At 41.1% G+C, this 18558-nt stretch overlaps 2 protein-coding genes across 28 annotated transcripts in view; one reads left to right on the top strand and one right to left on the bottom strand.

Moving 5' to 3' along the window:
- SHLD2 (shieldin complex subunit 2) overlaps window positions 1-4231 on the bottom strand; it is a 103376-nt gene extending 99145 nt beyond the window's left edge. For 10 of the 26 annotated variants that reach the window (XM_060406351.1, XM_060406341.1, XM_060406347.1 and 7 more), the window contains exons 1-2: window positions 4183-4231; window positions 3087-3142 (exon numbers count right to left, since the gene is read on the bottom strand). The gene's annotated coding sequence lies outside the window, so the exon portion shown is untranslated. Of the gene's footprint in view, window positions 1-3086; window positions 3143-3919 lie in introns of all 26 variants that reach the window. The other 16 variants (XM_060406348.1, XM_060406357.1, XM_060406340.1 and 13 more) reach the window with 3 other exon arrangements.
- A 291-nt stretch (window positions 4232-4522) lies between these two features.
- Window positions 4523-18558, top strand: part of GLUD1 (glutamate dehydrogenase 1) — a 39042-nt gene continuing 25006 nt past the window's right edge. Inside the window, exon 1 of one of the 2 annotated variants that reach the window (XM_060406339.1) lies at window positions 4523-5039. In XM_060406339.1, the coding sequence (XP_060262322.1) occupies window positions 4586-5039 (454 nt within the window). In that variant the 5' untranslated portion in view covers window positions 4523-4585. 2 annotated transcript variants of the gene reach the window in all.

Here is an 18558-nt window from a genome sequence, read left to right as displayed (position 1 = left end):
ACCCATTGATAGATGAACGTAAAAGGAAGCAATGGAATATTACTCAGCTATAAAAAGAAATGCATCTGAGTCAGTTCTAATGAAGCGGATGAACCTGCAGCCTATTATACACAGTGAAGTCAGTCAGAAAAAGAAAGACGAATACTGTATATTAATGCATATTTATGGAATTTAGAAAGACAGTACCGACCATCTTACCTGCAGAGTAGCAAAGAAGACACAGATGTAAAGAACAGACTTTTGGACTCAGTGGGAGAAGGCGAGGGTGGGACGATTTGAGAGAATAGTACTGAAACATGCACATTACCATATGTAAAATAGATGACCAGTGCAAGTTCTATGCATGAAGCAGGGCACCCAAAGCCAGTGCTCTGGGACAACCCAGAAGGATAGGGTGGGGAGGGAGGTGGGGGTTCATGATGGCAGGGAAACACATGTATACCGACGGCCAATACATGTTGATGTATGGCAAAAACCATCACAATGTCGTAAAGCAATTATCCTGCAATAAAAATTAATTAATATATAAAATACATCTATATATATAAACTGTCAATAAGTATAATAAAAGATGCTCAACATCATTAGCCATCAAGGAAATGCAAATCAAAATCAAAATGAGTTATACCTTTAAACCAGATAATAACAGGTGTTTGGGAGAATAAAAAGAAGTTGGAATCCTCCACTGGTAGGAATTAAAATGGTCCAGCTGCTGTGAAGAGCAGCTAGGCAGCTTCCCAAAAGGTTAAACAGAGAGTTACCCTATAATTCAGCAATTCAACTCTAACAGGTGTGAACCCAAAAGAATTGAAAGTATCTGTCCACACAAAAGTCTACAAGAACATTTGTCGTAGTGTTACAATAGCCAAAAAGTGGAAATAACCAAACGTCTGTCAAAGATTGATTTAAAAAAGAGGGCCATAGAACTTTTTGATGGTCCAGTGGCTAAGCCTCTGTACTACCAAGGCAGGGGACCAGGGTTCAATCCTTGGTCAGGGAACTAGATCCTACATGCTGCAACTAAAGATCCTGTATGCCAAAACTAAAGGATTCCACATGGTACAACAAAAATCAAAGATCCCATGTGCCACAACCAAGACCTGGCACAGCCAAATAAAATTTTTAAGAAGATATATATATACACACACACACATATATAGACACATATATATACGAAAATGGCAACTGGCTGACTTTATTTTGGGGGGCTCCAGAATCACTGCAGATGGTGACTGCAACCACGAAATTGAAAGACGCATACTCCTTGGAAGAAAACCTATGACCAACCTAGATAGCATATTAAAAAGCAGACACATTATTTTGCCAACAAAGGTCTGTCTAGTCAAAGCTATAGTTTTTCCAGTAGTCATGTATGGATGTGAGAGTTGGACTATAAAGAAAGCTGAGCGCTGAAGAATTGATGGTTTTGAACTCTGGTGTTGGAGAAGACTCTTAAGAGTCCCTTGGACTTTAAAGGGGGTCCAACCAGTCCATCCTAAAGGAAATCAGTCCAGAATATTCATTGGAAGGACTGCTGCTGAAGCTGAAACTCCAATACTTTGGCCACCTGATGCGAAGAGCTGACTTATTTGAAAAGACCCTGATGCTGGGAAAGATTGAAGGCGGGAGGAGAAGGGGACGACAGAGAATAAGATGGTTGGATGGCATCACTGACTCAATGGACATGAGTTTGAGAAAACTCTGGGAGTTGGTGATGTACAGGGAAGCCTGGCATGCTGCAGACCATGGGGTCACAAAAAGCTGGACACAACTGAGCAACTGAACTGAACTGAATATATGTGAAAGAGGGCTATAGCCATACAACGAATACTATTCAACCATTAAAAAAATGAAATATTGATACATGCTACAATAGGTATGAATCTTTAAAACATACATGAAATGAAAGAAGCCAGTCACAAAGGACCACATATTGACTGCATGATTCCGTTTAAACAAAATGTCCAGAATAGACAAATCTAAGACAGTATATATTACCTTTTCTAATTAAATTATTTTTGAAAACAACCATGTTGTTCCTGTATTTATATGCTATGTCTTTCTAAATCCTAAAATAATTCTTCTAAAATAATTTTTAAAGCACTTGAAAGCACAAAAGCATGCTATGAATCAAAGAGAAAAGGCCTGGAATTTTGAAACAGCTAAGGAAAATGCATAAAGGCAGAAAATGAACTGTCTTTATTGAATGTTATCAAATGACCAAAATTCCTTTCAAGTTAAATTCAAGTCTTCCTTTGAACTGAAAATTATTATCAATAATTAAGCTTTAATTTGCAAAATATCTGTATATTTTATAAAGGCAATCATCAGTGTAAAGCTGAAACTTACTAGATTTACATCACAGTAAATAATTTTAAACTAAATACAACACATAATTGAAATATTTCTTGGAATACTAGAAATGGCAGAACTTGGAGTCAGATATATAGTTTGAATTTTAGTCTGCTATTTATCATCTAGGTGATCAGCTATTTACTTGGTCTCTGCAAGCCTCAGTTCCGCCTCCTGTTAAAATCAAGAATTATAATACCTACTTCAGTATGAAAAGAAGCATTCCAACTACTTACTAAATGGGAAGGTGAGGAGAGGGGTAGTGTTTGATTTCACTCTTTTTTAAAAAAATCTATCTTTACCGTTTGAATTTTTTGTACAACTTGTACACAATTTAAAAACATAACAAAGATTCTAAATACTTAAAAATCGACTTTAGGAGGTTCTTTTAGAGATATTTCATAAGACATCGGCACATAGCACACTCGGTTAAATTTCCTCACTCCTTCCATTGCCTCTCTATTAATAACTTCTTGAATTCAGGTGAACAAAACTTGGAAGAAGAAAAGTTAAACATTTATTTTTCTGAAGGCTGTCGTTATCAAGAAGGAGATAGAGAAGTGCAATAAAACTAAGCTTTTAAAACACTTTCTTCAAACCATACCTAAGAATTTAATCTGAATTTCCATGTTTACTGATTCTAATCATTTTATTCTGATACTTTTTAAGGTTTTCGGTTGTTGTTGTTTTTGCAATATACAATAACACTATCCAGTGAAAAGGAAACTTGATACCTTAATCCTTTGACCAACAAGACAAATTCAGGATTCAGTCCAGAGAACAGTTACCACTGAAAACACAATACAAATATAAATGACTATTAACTGTCTAGCAAATAAGATAAAACATAAGCTCCACCTTTTTTTGTTTTGACAGTACACTGAATAGATGAAAGTAATTTAATTGATCTAGGTTGTCACCTTATACTTCACAGAAAATTGTAAGAATTAAAACATTCTCTTCCATATGCTAACAGATGAATAAAGTGAACGTCAGGAGGCAAAGTCGTTTTGCAGGTCAAAAAGGTACTATTTTAAAATCACCAACCTACACTGGAACCACTTAAGTTGGTAATGTGGCCTTTGATAGCTTGTCTTAAAAACTGAGTCATCAGACTTTTACAAGCATCTAACTGTACCCATAGACGTCTATTAACTAGCATTTCTCATCAAGTTTGTGTAAGTACATAATTAAACCCTGATGTCTTTTAACCTTTACAAATTCTATTCTGGACTATTAGTACATTTGCTACTGAGAAAGAATATCCTGGCGTATTATTGCAGTTCTATAGTGTTGTTTTTTAACTATTTCGAGAACGTATCTCTGAAATGCGGAAACACTCAGTAAATTTCAGAAAGATACAACGATTCACATAACTATCTCAACATCACGCAGTGGTTGAATGGGACAAAATCTAAAACTTAAAGCGGTGAAAGCCAATAAACAAGGGAGTCCCCAGCTCCCAAGCCTTCTCCTTTCCATTTCTTGCAAGACACTTTAAAACTCCAACTCCAAAGACCAAAGTGCGTCTCAGTCCCAGCGGATAAAGACAAGCTCTTAGCCCGACCTCCAAACGGTGCTTCTCGCTGCCACCCGAAGACAGGCGCAGGGGTGACAGGATGGCCGCCCCGCCCGAGCGCGCGCGGGCGGAAAGGAGGGACACCCATGACTCACCCACCCTGGGCCCACCGCCAGGCCGCCCGCGGGCTTGGGACCGGACTCTCAGCGCCCCCACGAGGCGGGTAGGCCTCTTCCACGGAGGGCCCCCCCCCCCCCCCCCCGCCCGCAGTTAAAACCCCTCCCCGGGAGAGGCCCGGGCTGCGCACAGACCTGCGGCTCCAGCTCTTCCCCGCAGATCCCAGCCCCGTGCGGGAGCCCTGGCCCCGCCCCCCGCCCTGCGAGCATGCGCGTCCGGCCCGACCGCGACTGCGCGCCCCCGAGCGTGCCCGCCGGCTCACGCCGCCGCCGGGGAGGCCGGGCGAGGCCGCGGCGGAGGCGGAGGCCCGGCTCCCTGGGCGGTGCGCGCCCCCCGCCCTGCCATTCACAGGCGACATTGGCCCGTGGCACCCAGAGTCCGTCCTCCCCGTTAGGCGGCTAGCGCCGGAGGGGAGGGGATAGCCAGGAAGGCAGGAAGCTGTGGCTTAAAAGGGCAGCCCGCGCCGGGCCCGTCCTCCCTCCGTCCGTCTCCGGGCCTGTGAGCGCGCCTCTCCTCCGTGGCCTCCGTCCCGCCGCCATGTACCGGTGCCTGGGTGAAGCGCTGCTGCTGTCCCGCGTCGGGCCCGCCGCCCTGGGCTCCGCGGCTGCCGACTCGGCCGTGCTGCTGGGCCGGGCCCGCGGGCAGGCTGCCGCAGCCGTCGCCGCCCCGCAGCCAGGGCCCGTGCCTCCCGCTCGGCGACACTACAGCGAGGCGGCGGCCGACCGCGAGGACGACCCCAACTTCTTCAAGATGGTGGAGGGCTTCTTTGACCGCGGTGCCAGCATCGTGGAGGACAAGCTGGTGGAGGACCTCAAGACCCGGGAGACCGAGGAGCAGAAGCGGAACCGGGTGCGTGGCATCCTGCGGATCATCAAGCCCTGCAACCATGTGCTGAGCCTGTCCTTCCCCATCCGGCGCGACGACGGCTCCTGGGAAGTCATCGAGGGCTACCGGGCCCAGCACAGCCAGCACCGCACGCCCTGCAAGGGAGGTGAGCCCCTTGTGTCCTGCCCCGCCCCGCCTGGCCTGCAGCCTCGGGGGTTCACCGCTCAGCCCAGCCCGGGCTGGTACCGTCGCCCTCGCACGCTGTCCCCGTTCCCCCAAGTCCCGGCCTCAGCCGTGTCAGGCTCCGATGGATAGTGAATTTTCTGCTCCATCACCACCCCGTAGTTGGTCCTCCCCCCGCGAGCTTGATGCTGTATGCAGAAGACACTACATTGCTCTTTTGATCCTAGGCACTGTGACAAACAGTGTGGGTCTTGACGAAGAGCACTTGTAGAAAAGAAAATGACAGCCCCATCTGTCTGCCTCTGCAAGATTTTGTGATCTTCTATGACTCAAGCGAATGCAAAGCATGAAATAATTGTTCTCAGATTTTTTCACTCTTTCACAGTAGTGACAGATGATACAGGAACATAACAAAATGAATCGAAATCTACAGTTTTACTAACTAAATGAATTTATTAATTATAGTCCATCTTTTAAATTATTTTCCTGCTGTGGCAGCTTTGCGCACACACACAAAATGGTCATACATGAACAGTGTAACATCAGACAAACACCGAGGGTAGATCTGAAGGGTGTAGACTGCAAGACCGCCTGCCAGCCAATGGAATGAAGTAGCTGTGGGGGTGTGTACTGGTCCAGGCTAGCACCACATTTGAGTTTGAGGGGGGAAAGTACTTGAAGAAAGGGGTTGAATCGGCTAGAATTTGATAGTCACCAGATTTGTAGTAGTTCTTGAATGTCTGTAGATTTGGCTTCTGCAGTCAGATTGCTTTTTTTGAGCAAAAAAAAAAAAAAAAAACAGGCTCCCCTCTCTTTTTTACTCCTTAAAATCGCACAGTGCATTTTTAATCGTGCTTAACAGTGGCAAAACCACTTTTTTTCTACTAAAAAAATGTGTAGAATAAAGAACTCGGGGAGGTAGAATCCAGCTGGGGATTGCCTAATAAGCACAGAGGATGTTGGGCTGGACCCTTTGTCTGAGTAAATCAGGTCCAGTGTTCTGTTAATACTGGCTGACTTCTAAGGATGAGTTTTAGAAATCTCTCTAGGAGGAAAGTTTGCGCTCTGCTGGCATTCTTAGCCCAGGAACAAAGGTTGCTTCAGACTGCTTAATGATTTACTTTTACTTCTTGCTAAATTTGCATTGACCCCACCCACTTCTAGGACTTAACCTTTAGAGCTTAATTATCCTCTAGCTCTCAATTTCCTCTTTTAAAACCAACTTTTGAACTTCTTTGATCTCTGATTTCCCATTGCAGCCCCAATACTATATAAAACACACTCTGTCCATCTACATCGCCTGCCTTCTTTCTGTCCACTCCCTTATTCTCAAAACCAGCAATTCACATTCCGGCTCCCTAGAGAAGCAAAGATGTTAGAAGAGGCCAAGTTAGCAAATATTAAACTGTAGTTGCTTCTGAAGAGTGGACATCACGTTTATGTGCCTTGTTGACGTTGTTTTCCAGTTGCTTAAGAGAGACGCAGCTAAGCCAGTATATTTGTTTTCCTGCAGGATCTGAGTCCATTTCTTTGAAGTTCTTTATATTCTGTTTCTTTATGCCATGTCCTCCTATGATGAGTCACAGCTCCACAAACTCACGAAAGCAACTGAAGTTTGCCCTAGTTTGTTAGTCCTCTTCATCTTGCCATAGTTTTTAATACCAAAACATGAATAAATGGCATCAGCTATAGAAAGCACTGTTATTGTAGCGCTTGTTTCTACTAGGTTCTAGTAACTGGAATGTTAAGATACAATTCTCTGTTCTTTTTATCCTGTTTACAAGAAGGTTTGCTCCTGAAAGCACTGCTAAATCCCAGCATATAAACAGAAACTGGATTGCCCCTAATAAGCAGTAGCAAACATTGCAGGATAATACAAAAGAAAATCAGCGTGTATAAACTGATGAGTATATTATCTTAAGGAATACAGAGGGAGCGGGATTGGGAAGGATTATGTAGCTATGAAGGCTCTTCAACATATTTTAGATTGCTTAAGATAATGAACAGGATACTAAATAGATGATTTGCAAAACAGGTACTATAGACATCCATACTTTGCTTTCATGACACTCTGGAATCTTCCTAGCCATTTATCATCCCCATCTTATTGCAGAGAATGTATATTCCAAGAAGGACTTATTTTCACTGGGTTTTTCTTTTTCACTTCTAACTAAATACTACAAGGAAGTTATTAACTATTTTTAGAAATACAACATGTATTAGGTGATTGAGACTTTTTAAATGCTTTGGATTAGCCATGTGAATTTACCCTCCTAAGCATGCTTCTCTCCCCATCTTCACTCAACTGCCTTCTCAACCAGCTTGTTTGAGTTGGGGAGGACCCTTATCTGCTCTAAATCATTGTTCTCTCCAATCCTCAGCTTTCTAATCTTTCTTCAAGAGCAACCTTACACCTGAGTTTCCCAACATAAAATTCTTAAGGTTGAAACAAAACAGCAATCTAATTTATAATCTCTGTAAGGGAAACAGGTAGTTTTAAGAACTGAGGGTAGCTAATGTGTACCAAGTAAATATTTAATAATACAAATGTTTTTATGCTTCTCTTTTCCCACATACCATGTTTAAAGGAAGCCAGTAGGTTTGCATCTGTTAAGGATTTGCAAAAGAGTGTGCTTCATGCTCTGACGGAAAGTTTCAAGAGAGGCCTGAGATATTTTCAGCAAAGATTAATCTTGTGTAATTCGCTTTGAGAAGACTCTTTCAAACATGCTGAAAACATTATCAGTGATTATTCCTATTAACTTTCTCAGAATAAACCCTCTGTGTTTTATTGGCTATGGTTCTACCTGAGATTAATGTACCTCTTTAGGAGAAAAATCATTTAACTCATTGGAGAGAAGCAGAGAGATTGATGAGAGCAGTTCATCGATGCAAGAGTCAATTTGTTTTCTCTCCTCTCCAGTCCTCCCATCCCCCACTCCCTTTTAGTCCTCAGGCTAAAAATGTTGAGTCCAAATTCCTGTGACTGACTTTTCCTCTCCGAACTTTCTAAAATTATCATTTAAATAAAGCTGATGTAATTCTGATACATTGTCTTATTTAGCTGCAAATGTCCGCACCCAAAAAAAGTGTATATTAACCCATTGACTGACTTTTTAAGAACCAAAATGCAAAAAAGAAACAGTAGGAGGTAGATGGTCTTTGTTGTTGTCTTTGGGCAGCTGAATGTAGGGGGTGGGGCAGGGAAGCCCGATGAGGGTTGGAGTTAATACAGTATTGAAGCCCCCTTCAGCCTTTGGGATCTGATTTTGTGGTAAATAGTAGTACTTCGGGGAAAACTGTAGAAAGTACTGATACTGTTTCAAAATGAGACTTCCTCTGCTTACACTGAAAAAAAAAAATGTTTCAGATTTATTTCTCTTAGGCTGAATTGACAACGGTCAAAACATAGGTAAGTTTGAATAAATTCACACCGTGTAGTATGTTTAGAGTGAGTCTGTCTATACGTTTAACTCAGTCTGAAAGGTCATTTAGAGCACAGGTAGCTTATATGTCTTCTGCCCTCTAGCCCTTAGCCCTGTGGTAGTAGCCCTGTTGTTCTTTTTAATATTGTTTAGTTAAATATGAATTGGTGTTGCTGTTATAAGAGTCTTTTTTTATTTCATGGAGCCAGATGCTTTCCCCGGAAATACTAGGGAATGAAAAGCCCTGATAATGGAGGAGACCCATACAAGAGACCTGATTGTCCTTCCGTCTTCCTGTCGCTTGGTGTGAATTCCTCTGGCTAGTTTGCTTTGGCAGTAAAAACCCTATATGCAGAAAGACAAACACTTACTACTTACTCATTATGCAAAGGACACGTTGCAGGAATTGGGGCATCAAAAATTTGAGGACAAACATCAATAGTATGTATCAAACTCCAGTAAAACTGACATGTAAATTGCTACGTGTAGAGAATTACGTAGACTTTATAACTTATATAGTGGGAAGAAATTGGCTTTAGCGCTGTTGGTGATAATTTAGATTGCTTAATAAAATTGTTTCTTTTCCAGTTATGTTAAAGATAACTGAGGAATAAAGCCTAAAATATCAACTTCTGGATGTTGAAAATTCCTAGGCTATATAGTCTCTGACATGAGACTTTTTTTTTTCTGATTATTTTGCATAATAATTAGATTGTTATAAATAATGAAGGGGAAAACCTTTAAATAGCACTTTAATGAAGCATGTTGATTCATAAATGGGCCCATAACTGCTCCACCCTACAAATCCCTGTTAAAATACAAATGTTCTAATAATCTGTGAACATTTGTGAATAATTTTTGTGAATGTTTGTGAAAGTTATAAAATGAAGCAGCTCTATTCCCAGTCCTTTCCTACAAGATAACCGTGAACAGTCTTCAGACCACAACTGTTCTCTAAAACTGACCTAGCTATCCAGATGAATCAATGTTTTCGCCTTTCCAGAGGCAGAAATTAATGCAGATTACAGTACACACTATCAAAACTGAAGTGTTAATACTACTAATAAAGGCAGGAAAGGTTTTCTGAAGGGCAAGAAGACAGTCTGGGAGAGGGCTGCTCAGAATATTTCTGATTACCTTTCAAAAGGCAACTGTACCTGGGAGAGTCTGCTTTCACAAAGGTCAGCTGGCAAAACAAGGGGCTAGATAACATTTGTTGAGTCTTACACCATTCATTTCGCTAAGAGCGTTTCATACATCACTGCTTTGATTCCTCAAAACCACCTCATGAATGCACTGTTGACCCAGATTTCCTGATGCAGATACCAAGGTGAAAGAATGTCTTCTTTGGGGAGGGGTTCACGGCAGTAAGTAGTAGGCTTCAGTTCAGGTTCTAGCCATGTGATTCCGGCACCCACCTTCTGAGTCTTTACTGTGTGGGTTTATTCATGTAAAAAGTTAAAAATTGAATCATGTAAGAGTTAATCAAAATTTGTTACTAGTCAGTGCAATAATTTTTAAAATAGCTTTCTTCTGGGTGTCTCTTCTATAAACCAAGCAGACTTGATCGTGAATCACTATTACTTCTCTTGACTGTTCCTGGTGAAAGTCTCTCGGACCCTCTACTTTTGCTGAGTTGCTTCTTGGCTAGTTGAAAATGTGAAAGATGACACAAATGAAAATTATAAAGGTTGATTTTCCTTTCCTAAAAAGCGTTAGCTGTTCAGTCGTGTCCGACTCTGCAGCCCCATGGACAGTAGTCCACCGGGCTCCTCTGTGCATGGAATTCTCCAGGCAAGAATTCTGGAGTGGTTAGCCATTCCCTTCTCCAAGGGATCTTCCCAACCCAGGGATGGAACCCTGGTCTCCTGCATTGCAGGTGGATTCTAGTGACACAGTTGAAAGCACTCTAAATAATATGTTGCTGCAGTAGGAGTTCAAGGAAGATGCCAGAGAAAAACTGTCTAGAGGTAGGTAAAGCGGGATAGGACTTAGATTGGAAAAACGTCATTTCAGATAAAGAGATGTCAAAGAGGAGGTGACCATAGGTCTAGCAGGAGGCAGGACTGTGTGTGTTGGGGCCGTGAGGACAGACTGTGTTTGTCAATAGTGAAAAATAGGGTTTTATAGCATAAATATTCATTTGATTACTAATACAGAACTTTTAAAACCCGTGTAGTTTCCTGAGTGATAGGGGTTCTGAGCGTGCCCATTGTGTCAATATTTGGCCTTCGACTCTGGTTGCTAACACAGCCCCTGAAATCCTTGTAATTTCCAGAGTTATGGGGGTTGGCAGGAGCATCCTATACAGAGTCCCTAAAGCCCTTAGAATTTCCTGGGTGAATAAGAGCACCTTTTGTTCTGATGAACCAATTATTGGCTCCTTGATAGCTTCGGGATTCCCCTGCAGGTAGGGTGCATGGAATGGAGAGTCAAAGATAACTTGGTTGGTTTTCTCCTGTGAGACACTGATAGAAAAACTGGTATTAGGGAAAGAAGTGTTACGAGGAAAGAGGATTGGGCTTTGAAAATAAAGGAACTCTGGTGTAAAATGGTCCTTAGGAAAAAACACAGGCATGTATTTTTCTCAGCTTTATCCTTGCAAAGTATAGTCTCTCTGGCACCTGTCCCTACCTTGCCTCCAATATCCCCATAATTCTCTTCCTCTCTTAAGATCCCTCTCAGATATCTCCTAGACTTGTAAATAATAGATATGAAACTAGATATCTGAAAATGTGAGCCTTTACCTCTTTGAACCTTTTTATAACAAATTGTCTTTTACTAAACGTTACCTACTGTATATTCACAAGTCTTACTAGCATCATTCCCAAGACCTATTTGGTATGAAGGTGTGACTAAGTTTAGTACTATTATCAGAGTAAGGAATCAATAAAACAAAAATTAACAGAATCTTCCCTCTCCCCCTTAATGCATATTCTGTCCTCCATCCGTTGGGCAGTAAGTTAAATACTTAAGCATAAAACAGAGCTATATGTTCTATAGATATGTATGTACATAAATGCAGGGAAATGACTTGGAAGGATACATATACATTTAAGTTGCTAAGAATATTCACCCCTAGAGAATTAGGTCATAAGTGGTAATCAGGAGACATCTGCTTTTCCGTATTTGAATTTTGATGAAGACAGGCATATATGTTATGTAATTTTGAAATTTCAATGGAAAGAAATACATTTTCCATTCCATTTTTTTCAGCATCTGTTAGACATTCACTTCCAGAAGGCAAATTTTGATAATAGGTTAAAACTGTGAAGTGTTCGCTGCCTTCTTACATGGATACTTTCAAAAGCAGTCCTTAGCTCCTGAAGTAAATACTCCTTCCTGAGGCTGAAGGAATTTTTGTGAGACTTTGAGTATTTTATATGGCCATTACTTGCTGCTGGGTAGGTACTGGTTTCTCACTGCTTCTTTGCCTTCTCTCCTCATTTTAAATTAAGTTATGTTCTTTCATTGTGAATTAGGGGATTATGTTATTGAGAAAATAGGTTCTAATGAGTAAATGGCAAGTGTGGTAGTGCGTGAACATTAGTAAGAGTTGTAAGTCCTCTTTGCCTTTATAGGTTTCTATTTTTGTGGCAGAACTCTTGGTTATTGAGTATAGTTTCTGAAAAGACAAAATACAGATGGGAATCGAATTTCTAATCCATAAATCAAACCCTATTAAAAGATCTAGGTTCAAGTGACATTTAAAACCATTTGAATTTACATGAATGTATTATTTAGTTAATGATTCATCATAAAAAAACAAAGCTTCCTCAGTCGCTAAGAGCTTTTTGTATGTTTTGATTTTGAGTCAGCTAGGAAAAGGAAGAAAAATTCAAGCTACTCGGCAGTGGTTTTCACTGCATCTTTTTCAGCGTAATCAGCTGGTGTGTTTTCTTTATCACCATAGCAACGTAGCCAGTTTTTGCTTTCGATTTTTTTCCTTCTAGAAAAACTTAACTGTACACCAATCTTAGGCTCTTGAAGGTAGTAAGGAAAATCTTTGGGAATTACGTTAAAAGGCTGAGAAACATTTTGTGCTGTGCATGGTTTGCAGATGTCTGCATTTCACTGATGTTCTTTTCAAACATCTGGATACTAGTTAGCTCAAAATAAGTATATATTAGGTTAACTTCTCTGGAGAATCAAAGGAGTGATTACAAAGTTCTATTACCAACCCTTCCTCCAATGTTACTAAGTTTGATAAATAATGAACATTGTCCTGGGTGGTGTTTCTTTAGTTTACTCTGGTGAATTGAAAGCACAGATCACTGCGAGCCATAGTCCTTGACTTCAGACCCCCTCTCTTTCTCTTTTTCACTTTTCGTTTCATATTGCAGTAGAGTTGATTCGCAGTGTTAGTTTCAGGCGTACAGCATAGTGATTGAGTTATACGTATGTTTATTTCTGTTTTCAGATTCTTTCCCACAGAAGTTATTACAGAGTACTGAGTAGGATTCCTATACAGTAGACCTACCTATACAGTAGGTCCTTGTCGATCTGTTTTATATAGTGTGCATATGTTAATCCCAACCTTCTAATTTATTCCTTTCCCCAGTTCCCTTTCTAGTGCACCCAGCAGTGGAGTTAGGCTTTCCATTGGAAGCATCTACCTCCATTATTACATCTGTTGTTCAAAGACCCAATTGATCTCTTCGCAAACACTAGTAGTGCTGATGTCAGCATAGGCTCTGAGACTTCAGGGTACCCAAAAACTCTCTGTTGGTCTTGCTTACCTTTAGCCTTCTCTGCCACAGAAAAGAGGGAAAGAAAGCCTTGGTTCTATAAAAAATGAGAATATTCATACTGAAAATAAGGTCCTTCTTGCTTCATTTTGGTTTAAAATGTTTTTAAGTTTTTCTGATTTTCTTTTATGCATGTGGGTATTTGGCTTTATGCGTAACTTTGTCTTAATGCGTAACTTTGTCTTAATATAGTATCTCCCAATCCACTGAATTTACAGATTTAGTGGAAATATTGTCTTCTTTGCAGTCATATTCTTAACATCAGTTAGAATGTGATGAAGAATTTTTCAGATGGCAGTATATTTTTAGTAATTTTCTTTGATTTCCAATCCCAAAGGAAGAAGAGTAACCAACTATCCCTTGGGTGTAGGTAATTTCCTGTATTACTAGAGTTTGTTAACCTGTTATCTCAAGTGTTTAGTGCGGAGTACTTGTTGAGGTTGTTTTTTTTCCCCCTCAGATTAGTAGTGTGAGTCACTCTGTACTAGTATATCTGCTGATTTCCAGAATTAAAAACATTCATGTATTACTAGTTAGAAAGTTAAAATAAAAGCATGTGTCTTCTTTAGCCCAGGCACCCCTTGCACTGGTTTCTAGGTTCCTCTCTGTGTCTACCCTTATCTGTTCCAAGGCTTATTCCCCTGACTCCACTACTTTCCTTGTAGTCATCCCTTGCCTCAATTCACTGGAAGTCGTCATTGGTTCCTAGCCTGCAGAAAATGCCTGTGGAATGAGAGGTAATTTATGTAACTTCTTCAGTGTCTTTGAGTTGAACTCTGTAAATGGGTGTGGCTAGGAAAGAAAATTTCACTTTACAAACAGGAATTCCTGGGTGCCATCCAGTGGAAACATGTTTTTTCTTACATGCACAGTTTCTGACTCATCATTCCACGACTTCTGCAATAAAATAGACGTTTTGTTTACACCATGTAGAAAGAAGGGTCTGGTTTCCAATGAGCATGTAAGTCTAGAACTTAAATTTCTGTATGATTTCTGAATGTTAATGTTTCAAGCTGTTTTTCGTTGAAGGCACTAGTTATAAGCACTGGGAAGGGAAAGTATAACTTTTTCCCCACTTAAGAAAGGAAGGGGGGCTTCCCTGGCGGTCCAGCAATTAAGACTTCCCCTTCTAATGCAGCGGGTGCTGGTTTGATCCCTGATTGGGGAGCTAAGATCTCACATGCCTCCTGGTGAAAAAACTAAAACACACAACAGAAACAATATTATAACAAATTCAATAAAAAAAAAAAAACTCGTTCACATTTTAAAAAAATCTTTTAGAAAAAAGAAGTTCATATAATTTAGTGACTACTTGCACAGACTCATATATTTAACTTATATGCGGAGTACATCATGAGAAACGCTGGGCTGGAAGAAGCACAAGCTGGAATCAAGATTGCCGGGAGAAATATCAATAACCTCAGATATGCAGATGACACCACCCTCGTGGCAGAAAGTGAAGAGGAACTAAAAAGCCTGTTGATGAAAGTGAAAGAGGAGAGTGAAAAAGTTGGCTTAAAGCTCAACATTCAGAAAATGAAGATCATGGCATCTGGTCCCATCACTTCATGGGAAATAGATGGGGAAACACTGTCAGACTTTATTTTTTGGGCGGCTCCAAAATCACCACAGATGGTGACTGCAGCCATGAAATTAAAAGACGCTTACTCCTTGGAAGAAAAGTTATGACCAACCTAGATAGCATATTCAAAAGCAGAGATATTACTTTGCCAACAAAGGTCCATCTAGTCAAGGCTATGATTTTTCCAGTGGTCATGTATGGATGTGAGAGTGTGACTGTGAAGAAAGCTGAGCCCTGAAGAATTGATGCTTTTGAACTGTGGTGTTGGAGAAGACTCTTGAGAGTCCCTTGGACTGCAAGGAGATCCAACCAGTCCATCCTAAAGGAGATCAGCCCTGGGTGTTCATTGGAAGGACTAATGCTGAGGCTGAAACTCCAGGACTTTGGTCACCTCATGCGAAGAGTTGACTCATTGGAAAAGACCCTGATGCTGGGAGGGATTGGGGGCAGGAGGAGAAGGGGATGACAGAGGATAAGATGGCTGGATAGCATTACCAACTCAATGGACATGAGTTTGGGTGAACTCCAGGAGTTAGTGATGGACAGGGAGGCCTGGCGTGCTGCGATACATGGAGTCGCAAAGAGTCAGACACAACCGAGCGACTGAACTGAACTGAACTGCACAGACTCAAAGCACACTGATAAAAGGGCTTTATATATAATAAGAAAAATGCTGGTTCTTAATAGTGCACTACTTTACCACCCATATGAATTTATCTTGAGAAGTTAAAGTCAAAGTTCACTGAACTGCTTAAAATGCTATCCATTTAGACTTTTGAAATGTACATTTCTTTGCTATTTGCCACTACTTTGTAATACTTACTATAGAAGTGAAAATAGTTGAGAGTGAAGTGTTGACCACATGCAGACACCACGCCAGCTGCCTCATACACACTATCCCAAGCAATTCTGGCGTGAGGCCCAAGAACACTGCTTACACCTCATTGCCCAGCCAGGTGAGCAGGTGCAGACATCCATTGCAGTTGCTGTTTGAGTGGGGATTCACTTGTTAGAGAATGATGGGCACTGCACCCAACCCAGATTCCTGGCCTAGCTTAGTTTCCACTAAATGATATGCCTGCTGCTTAGTCATTTCAGTGACGTCCAACTCTGTGCAGCCTGCCAGGCTCCTCTGTCTATGCAGTTCTCTAGGCAAGAGTCCTAGAGTGGGTTGTCATACCCTCCTCCAGGGTATCTTCACAAGCCAGGGATCAAACCCAGGTCTCCTGCATTGCAGACAGACTACTGCTGAGCCACCAGGGAAGCCCCATTAACATGCCTAAGTAATGCCTATTCATTCAGTTCAGTCGCTCAGTCATGTCCGACTCTTTGCGACCCCATGAATCGCAGCACGCCAGGCCTCCCTATCCATCACCAACTCCCAGAGTTCACCCAAACTCACGTCCATCGAGTCAGTGATGCCATCCAGCCATCTCCTCCTGCCCGCAATCCCTCCTAGCATCAGAGCCTTTTCCAATGAGTCAGCTCTTCGAATGAGGTGGCCAAGGTATTGGAGTTTCAGCTTTAGCATCAGTCCTTCCTATTCATTAATTTGTATAAACACATTTTAGTATTTAAGCAATTTTTTAGCTTAACCAAGGAGATAAAAGATCTAAGATGTTTTTGAAGGAAATTGAAGATAAAAAGAAGTGGAAAATATCCTGTGTTCATAGATTGGAAGAATTCATAATATTAAAATGTCCGTAATACCCAAAGTAATCAATGGGTTTAATGCAACCCCTATCAAAATCTCGTAACAGTTTTTCAAAGAACTAGAAAAAAATAATCCTAAAATTTGTATAGAACCACAGAAGATCTTGTATAGCCAAAACAATCTGGAGAAAAAAGAATAAAGCTGGTGGTATCATGCTCCCTGACTTCAGACTATACTACAAAGTCACAGCAATCAAAACAGTGTGTTTCTGGCACAAGAAAGACACATAGATCAATGGGGCAGAATAGAGAGCCCATAAATAAGCCCACACACTTACAGTCAGTTCAGTTCAGCTCAGTTCAGTTCAGTCGCTCAGTCGTGTCCAACTCTTTGTGACCCCATGAATTGCAGCACCCCAGGCCTCCCTGTCCATCACCATCTCCCAGAGTTCACTCAGACTCACATCCATCGAGTCCGTGATGCCATCCAGCCATCTCCTCCTGCCCCCAATCCCTCCTAGCATCAGAGTCTTTTCCAATGAGTCAACTCTTCGCATGAGGTGTCCAAAGTACTGGAGCTTCAGCTTTAGCATCATTCCTTCCAAAGAAATCCCAGGGCTGATCTCCTTCAGAATGGAATGGTTGGATCTTGCAGTCCAAGGGACTCTCAAGAGTCTTCAGTTAATCTACCAAAAAGGAGGCAAGACTATACAATTGGGAAAAGATACAAAAATAAACTCAAAACTTAAAGACCTAAAGGTAAGATCGGAAGCCATAAAACTTTTAGAGAAAAACAAAGGCAGAACACTCTGACATAAATCATAGCAGTATTTTTTTTTTTTTTTTTTTTTTTTGGATCTGTCTCCTAAGGCAAAGGAAACCAGCAACAAAGTGAAAAGACATTATCTACTGTCTGGGAGAAAACATTTGGGTTAAACATCTAAAGTGTATAAACAGCTCCTACAACTCCATACTAAAAAGACAATCTAATTTAAAAATAGAAGACCACAAATAGCAAATGTTGGTGAGGAAGCAGAGGAAAGGGATCACGGTAGAGCTGGTGGGAGTGTTAATTGGTGCAGCCAATCTCTGGAAAACTGGAGGTTTCTCAAGAAAAATAAAAGACAGAACTACCATATGATTTAGCAGTTCCACTTCTGGGAATATATATGAAAATAACTAATTTCAAAAAGATACACGCACCTCAGTGTTTAGAGCAGCATTATTTGTAATAGCCAAAATATGGAAGCACTCAAAGTGTCCAACCGATGAGCAGATAAAGATGTGGTGTGTATGTATTTTCTATATTCTATCCATTTGAATATCTATATGTTGTTATTCAGTTGCTAAGTCATGTCTGACTCTTTGTGACCCCATGGACTGTAGCACACCAGGCTCCTCTGTCCTCCACTATCTCCCAGAATTAGCTCAAATTTGTGTCCATTGAGTCAGTGATGCCATCAAACCATCTTATCCTCTGTCGCCCCCTTCTCCTCCTGCCCTCAGTCTTTCCCAGCATCAGGATCTTTTCCAATGGGTCAGCTTTCTGTGTTGTTGACCAAAATATTAGAGCTTCAGCATCAATCCTTGCAATGAATTTTCAGGGTTGATTTCCTTTAGGATTGATTGATTTGATCTCCTTGCTATCCAAGGAGCTTGAGTCATCTCCAGCACCACAATTCAAAAGCATCAGTTCTTTGGTGCCCAGCCTTTTCTATGGTCCAACTCTCATATCCATACATGACTGCTGGAAAAACCATAGCTTTGACTATCCAGACCTTTGTGGGCAAATCTTTTTCTCTAAAATATCAGAATACTTGAATCAAATCCAGTGCTTATTCCGTTGGGGCATACAGGATCTTAGTTCTCTTGACTAGGGATCAAACCTGTACCTCTTGCATTGGAAGGCAAAGTCTTAACCACTGGGACACCAGGGATCTCTATCTGTTACTGACTCTTTAATTATAAGCTACTTTAATTGTTCTTTAAAAAGTGTGGACATTTTTAAGTTCCTGTATTTTTTTTAACATGCTGGAAGGATGTTTTAAATACATCCCCTCTTTCTCACCCCATCTTTTTTTTTTTTAAACAACC

This window comes from Ovis aries, chromosome 25 (assembly GCF_016772045.2).
Source record: "Ovis aries strain OAR_USU_Benz2616 breed Rambouillet chromosome 25, ARS-UI_Ramb_v3.0, whole genome shotgun sequence".
NCBI lineage: Eukaryota > Metazoa > Chordata > Mammalia > Artiodactyla > Bovidae > Ovis > Ovis aries.
Note: the sequence above shows the minus strand (reverse complement) of the source record. Positions and strands in the feature narration are given on the sequence as shown.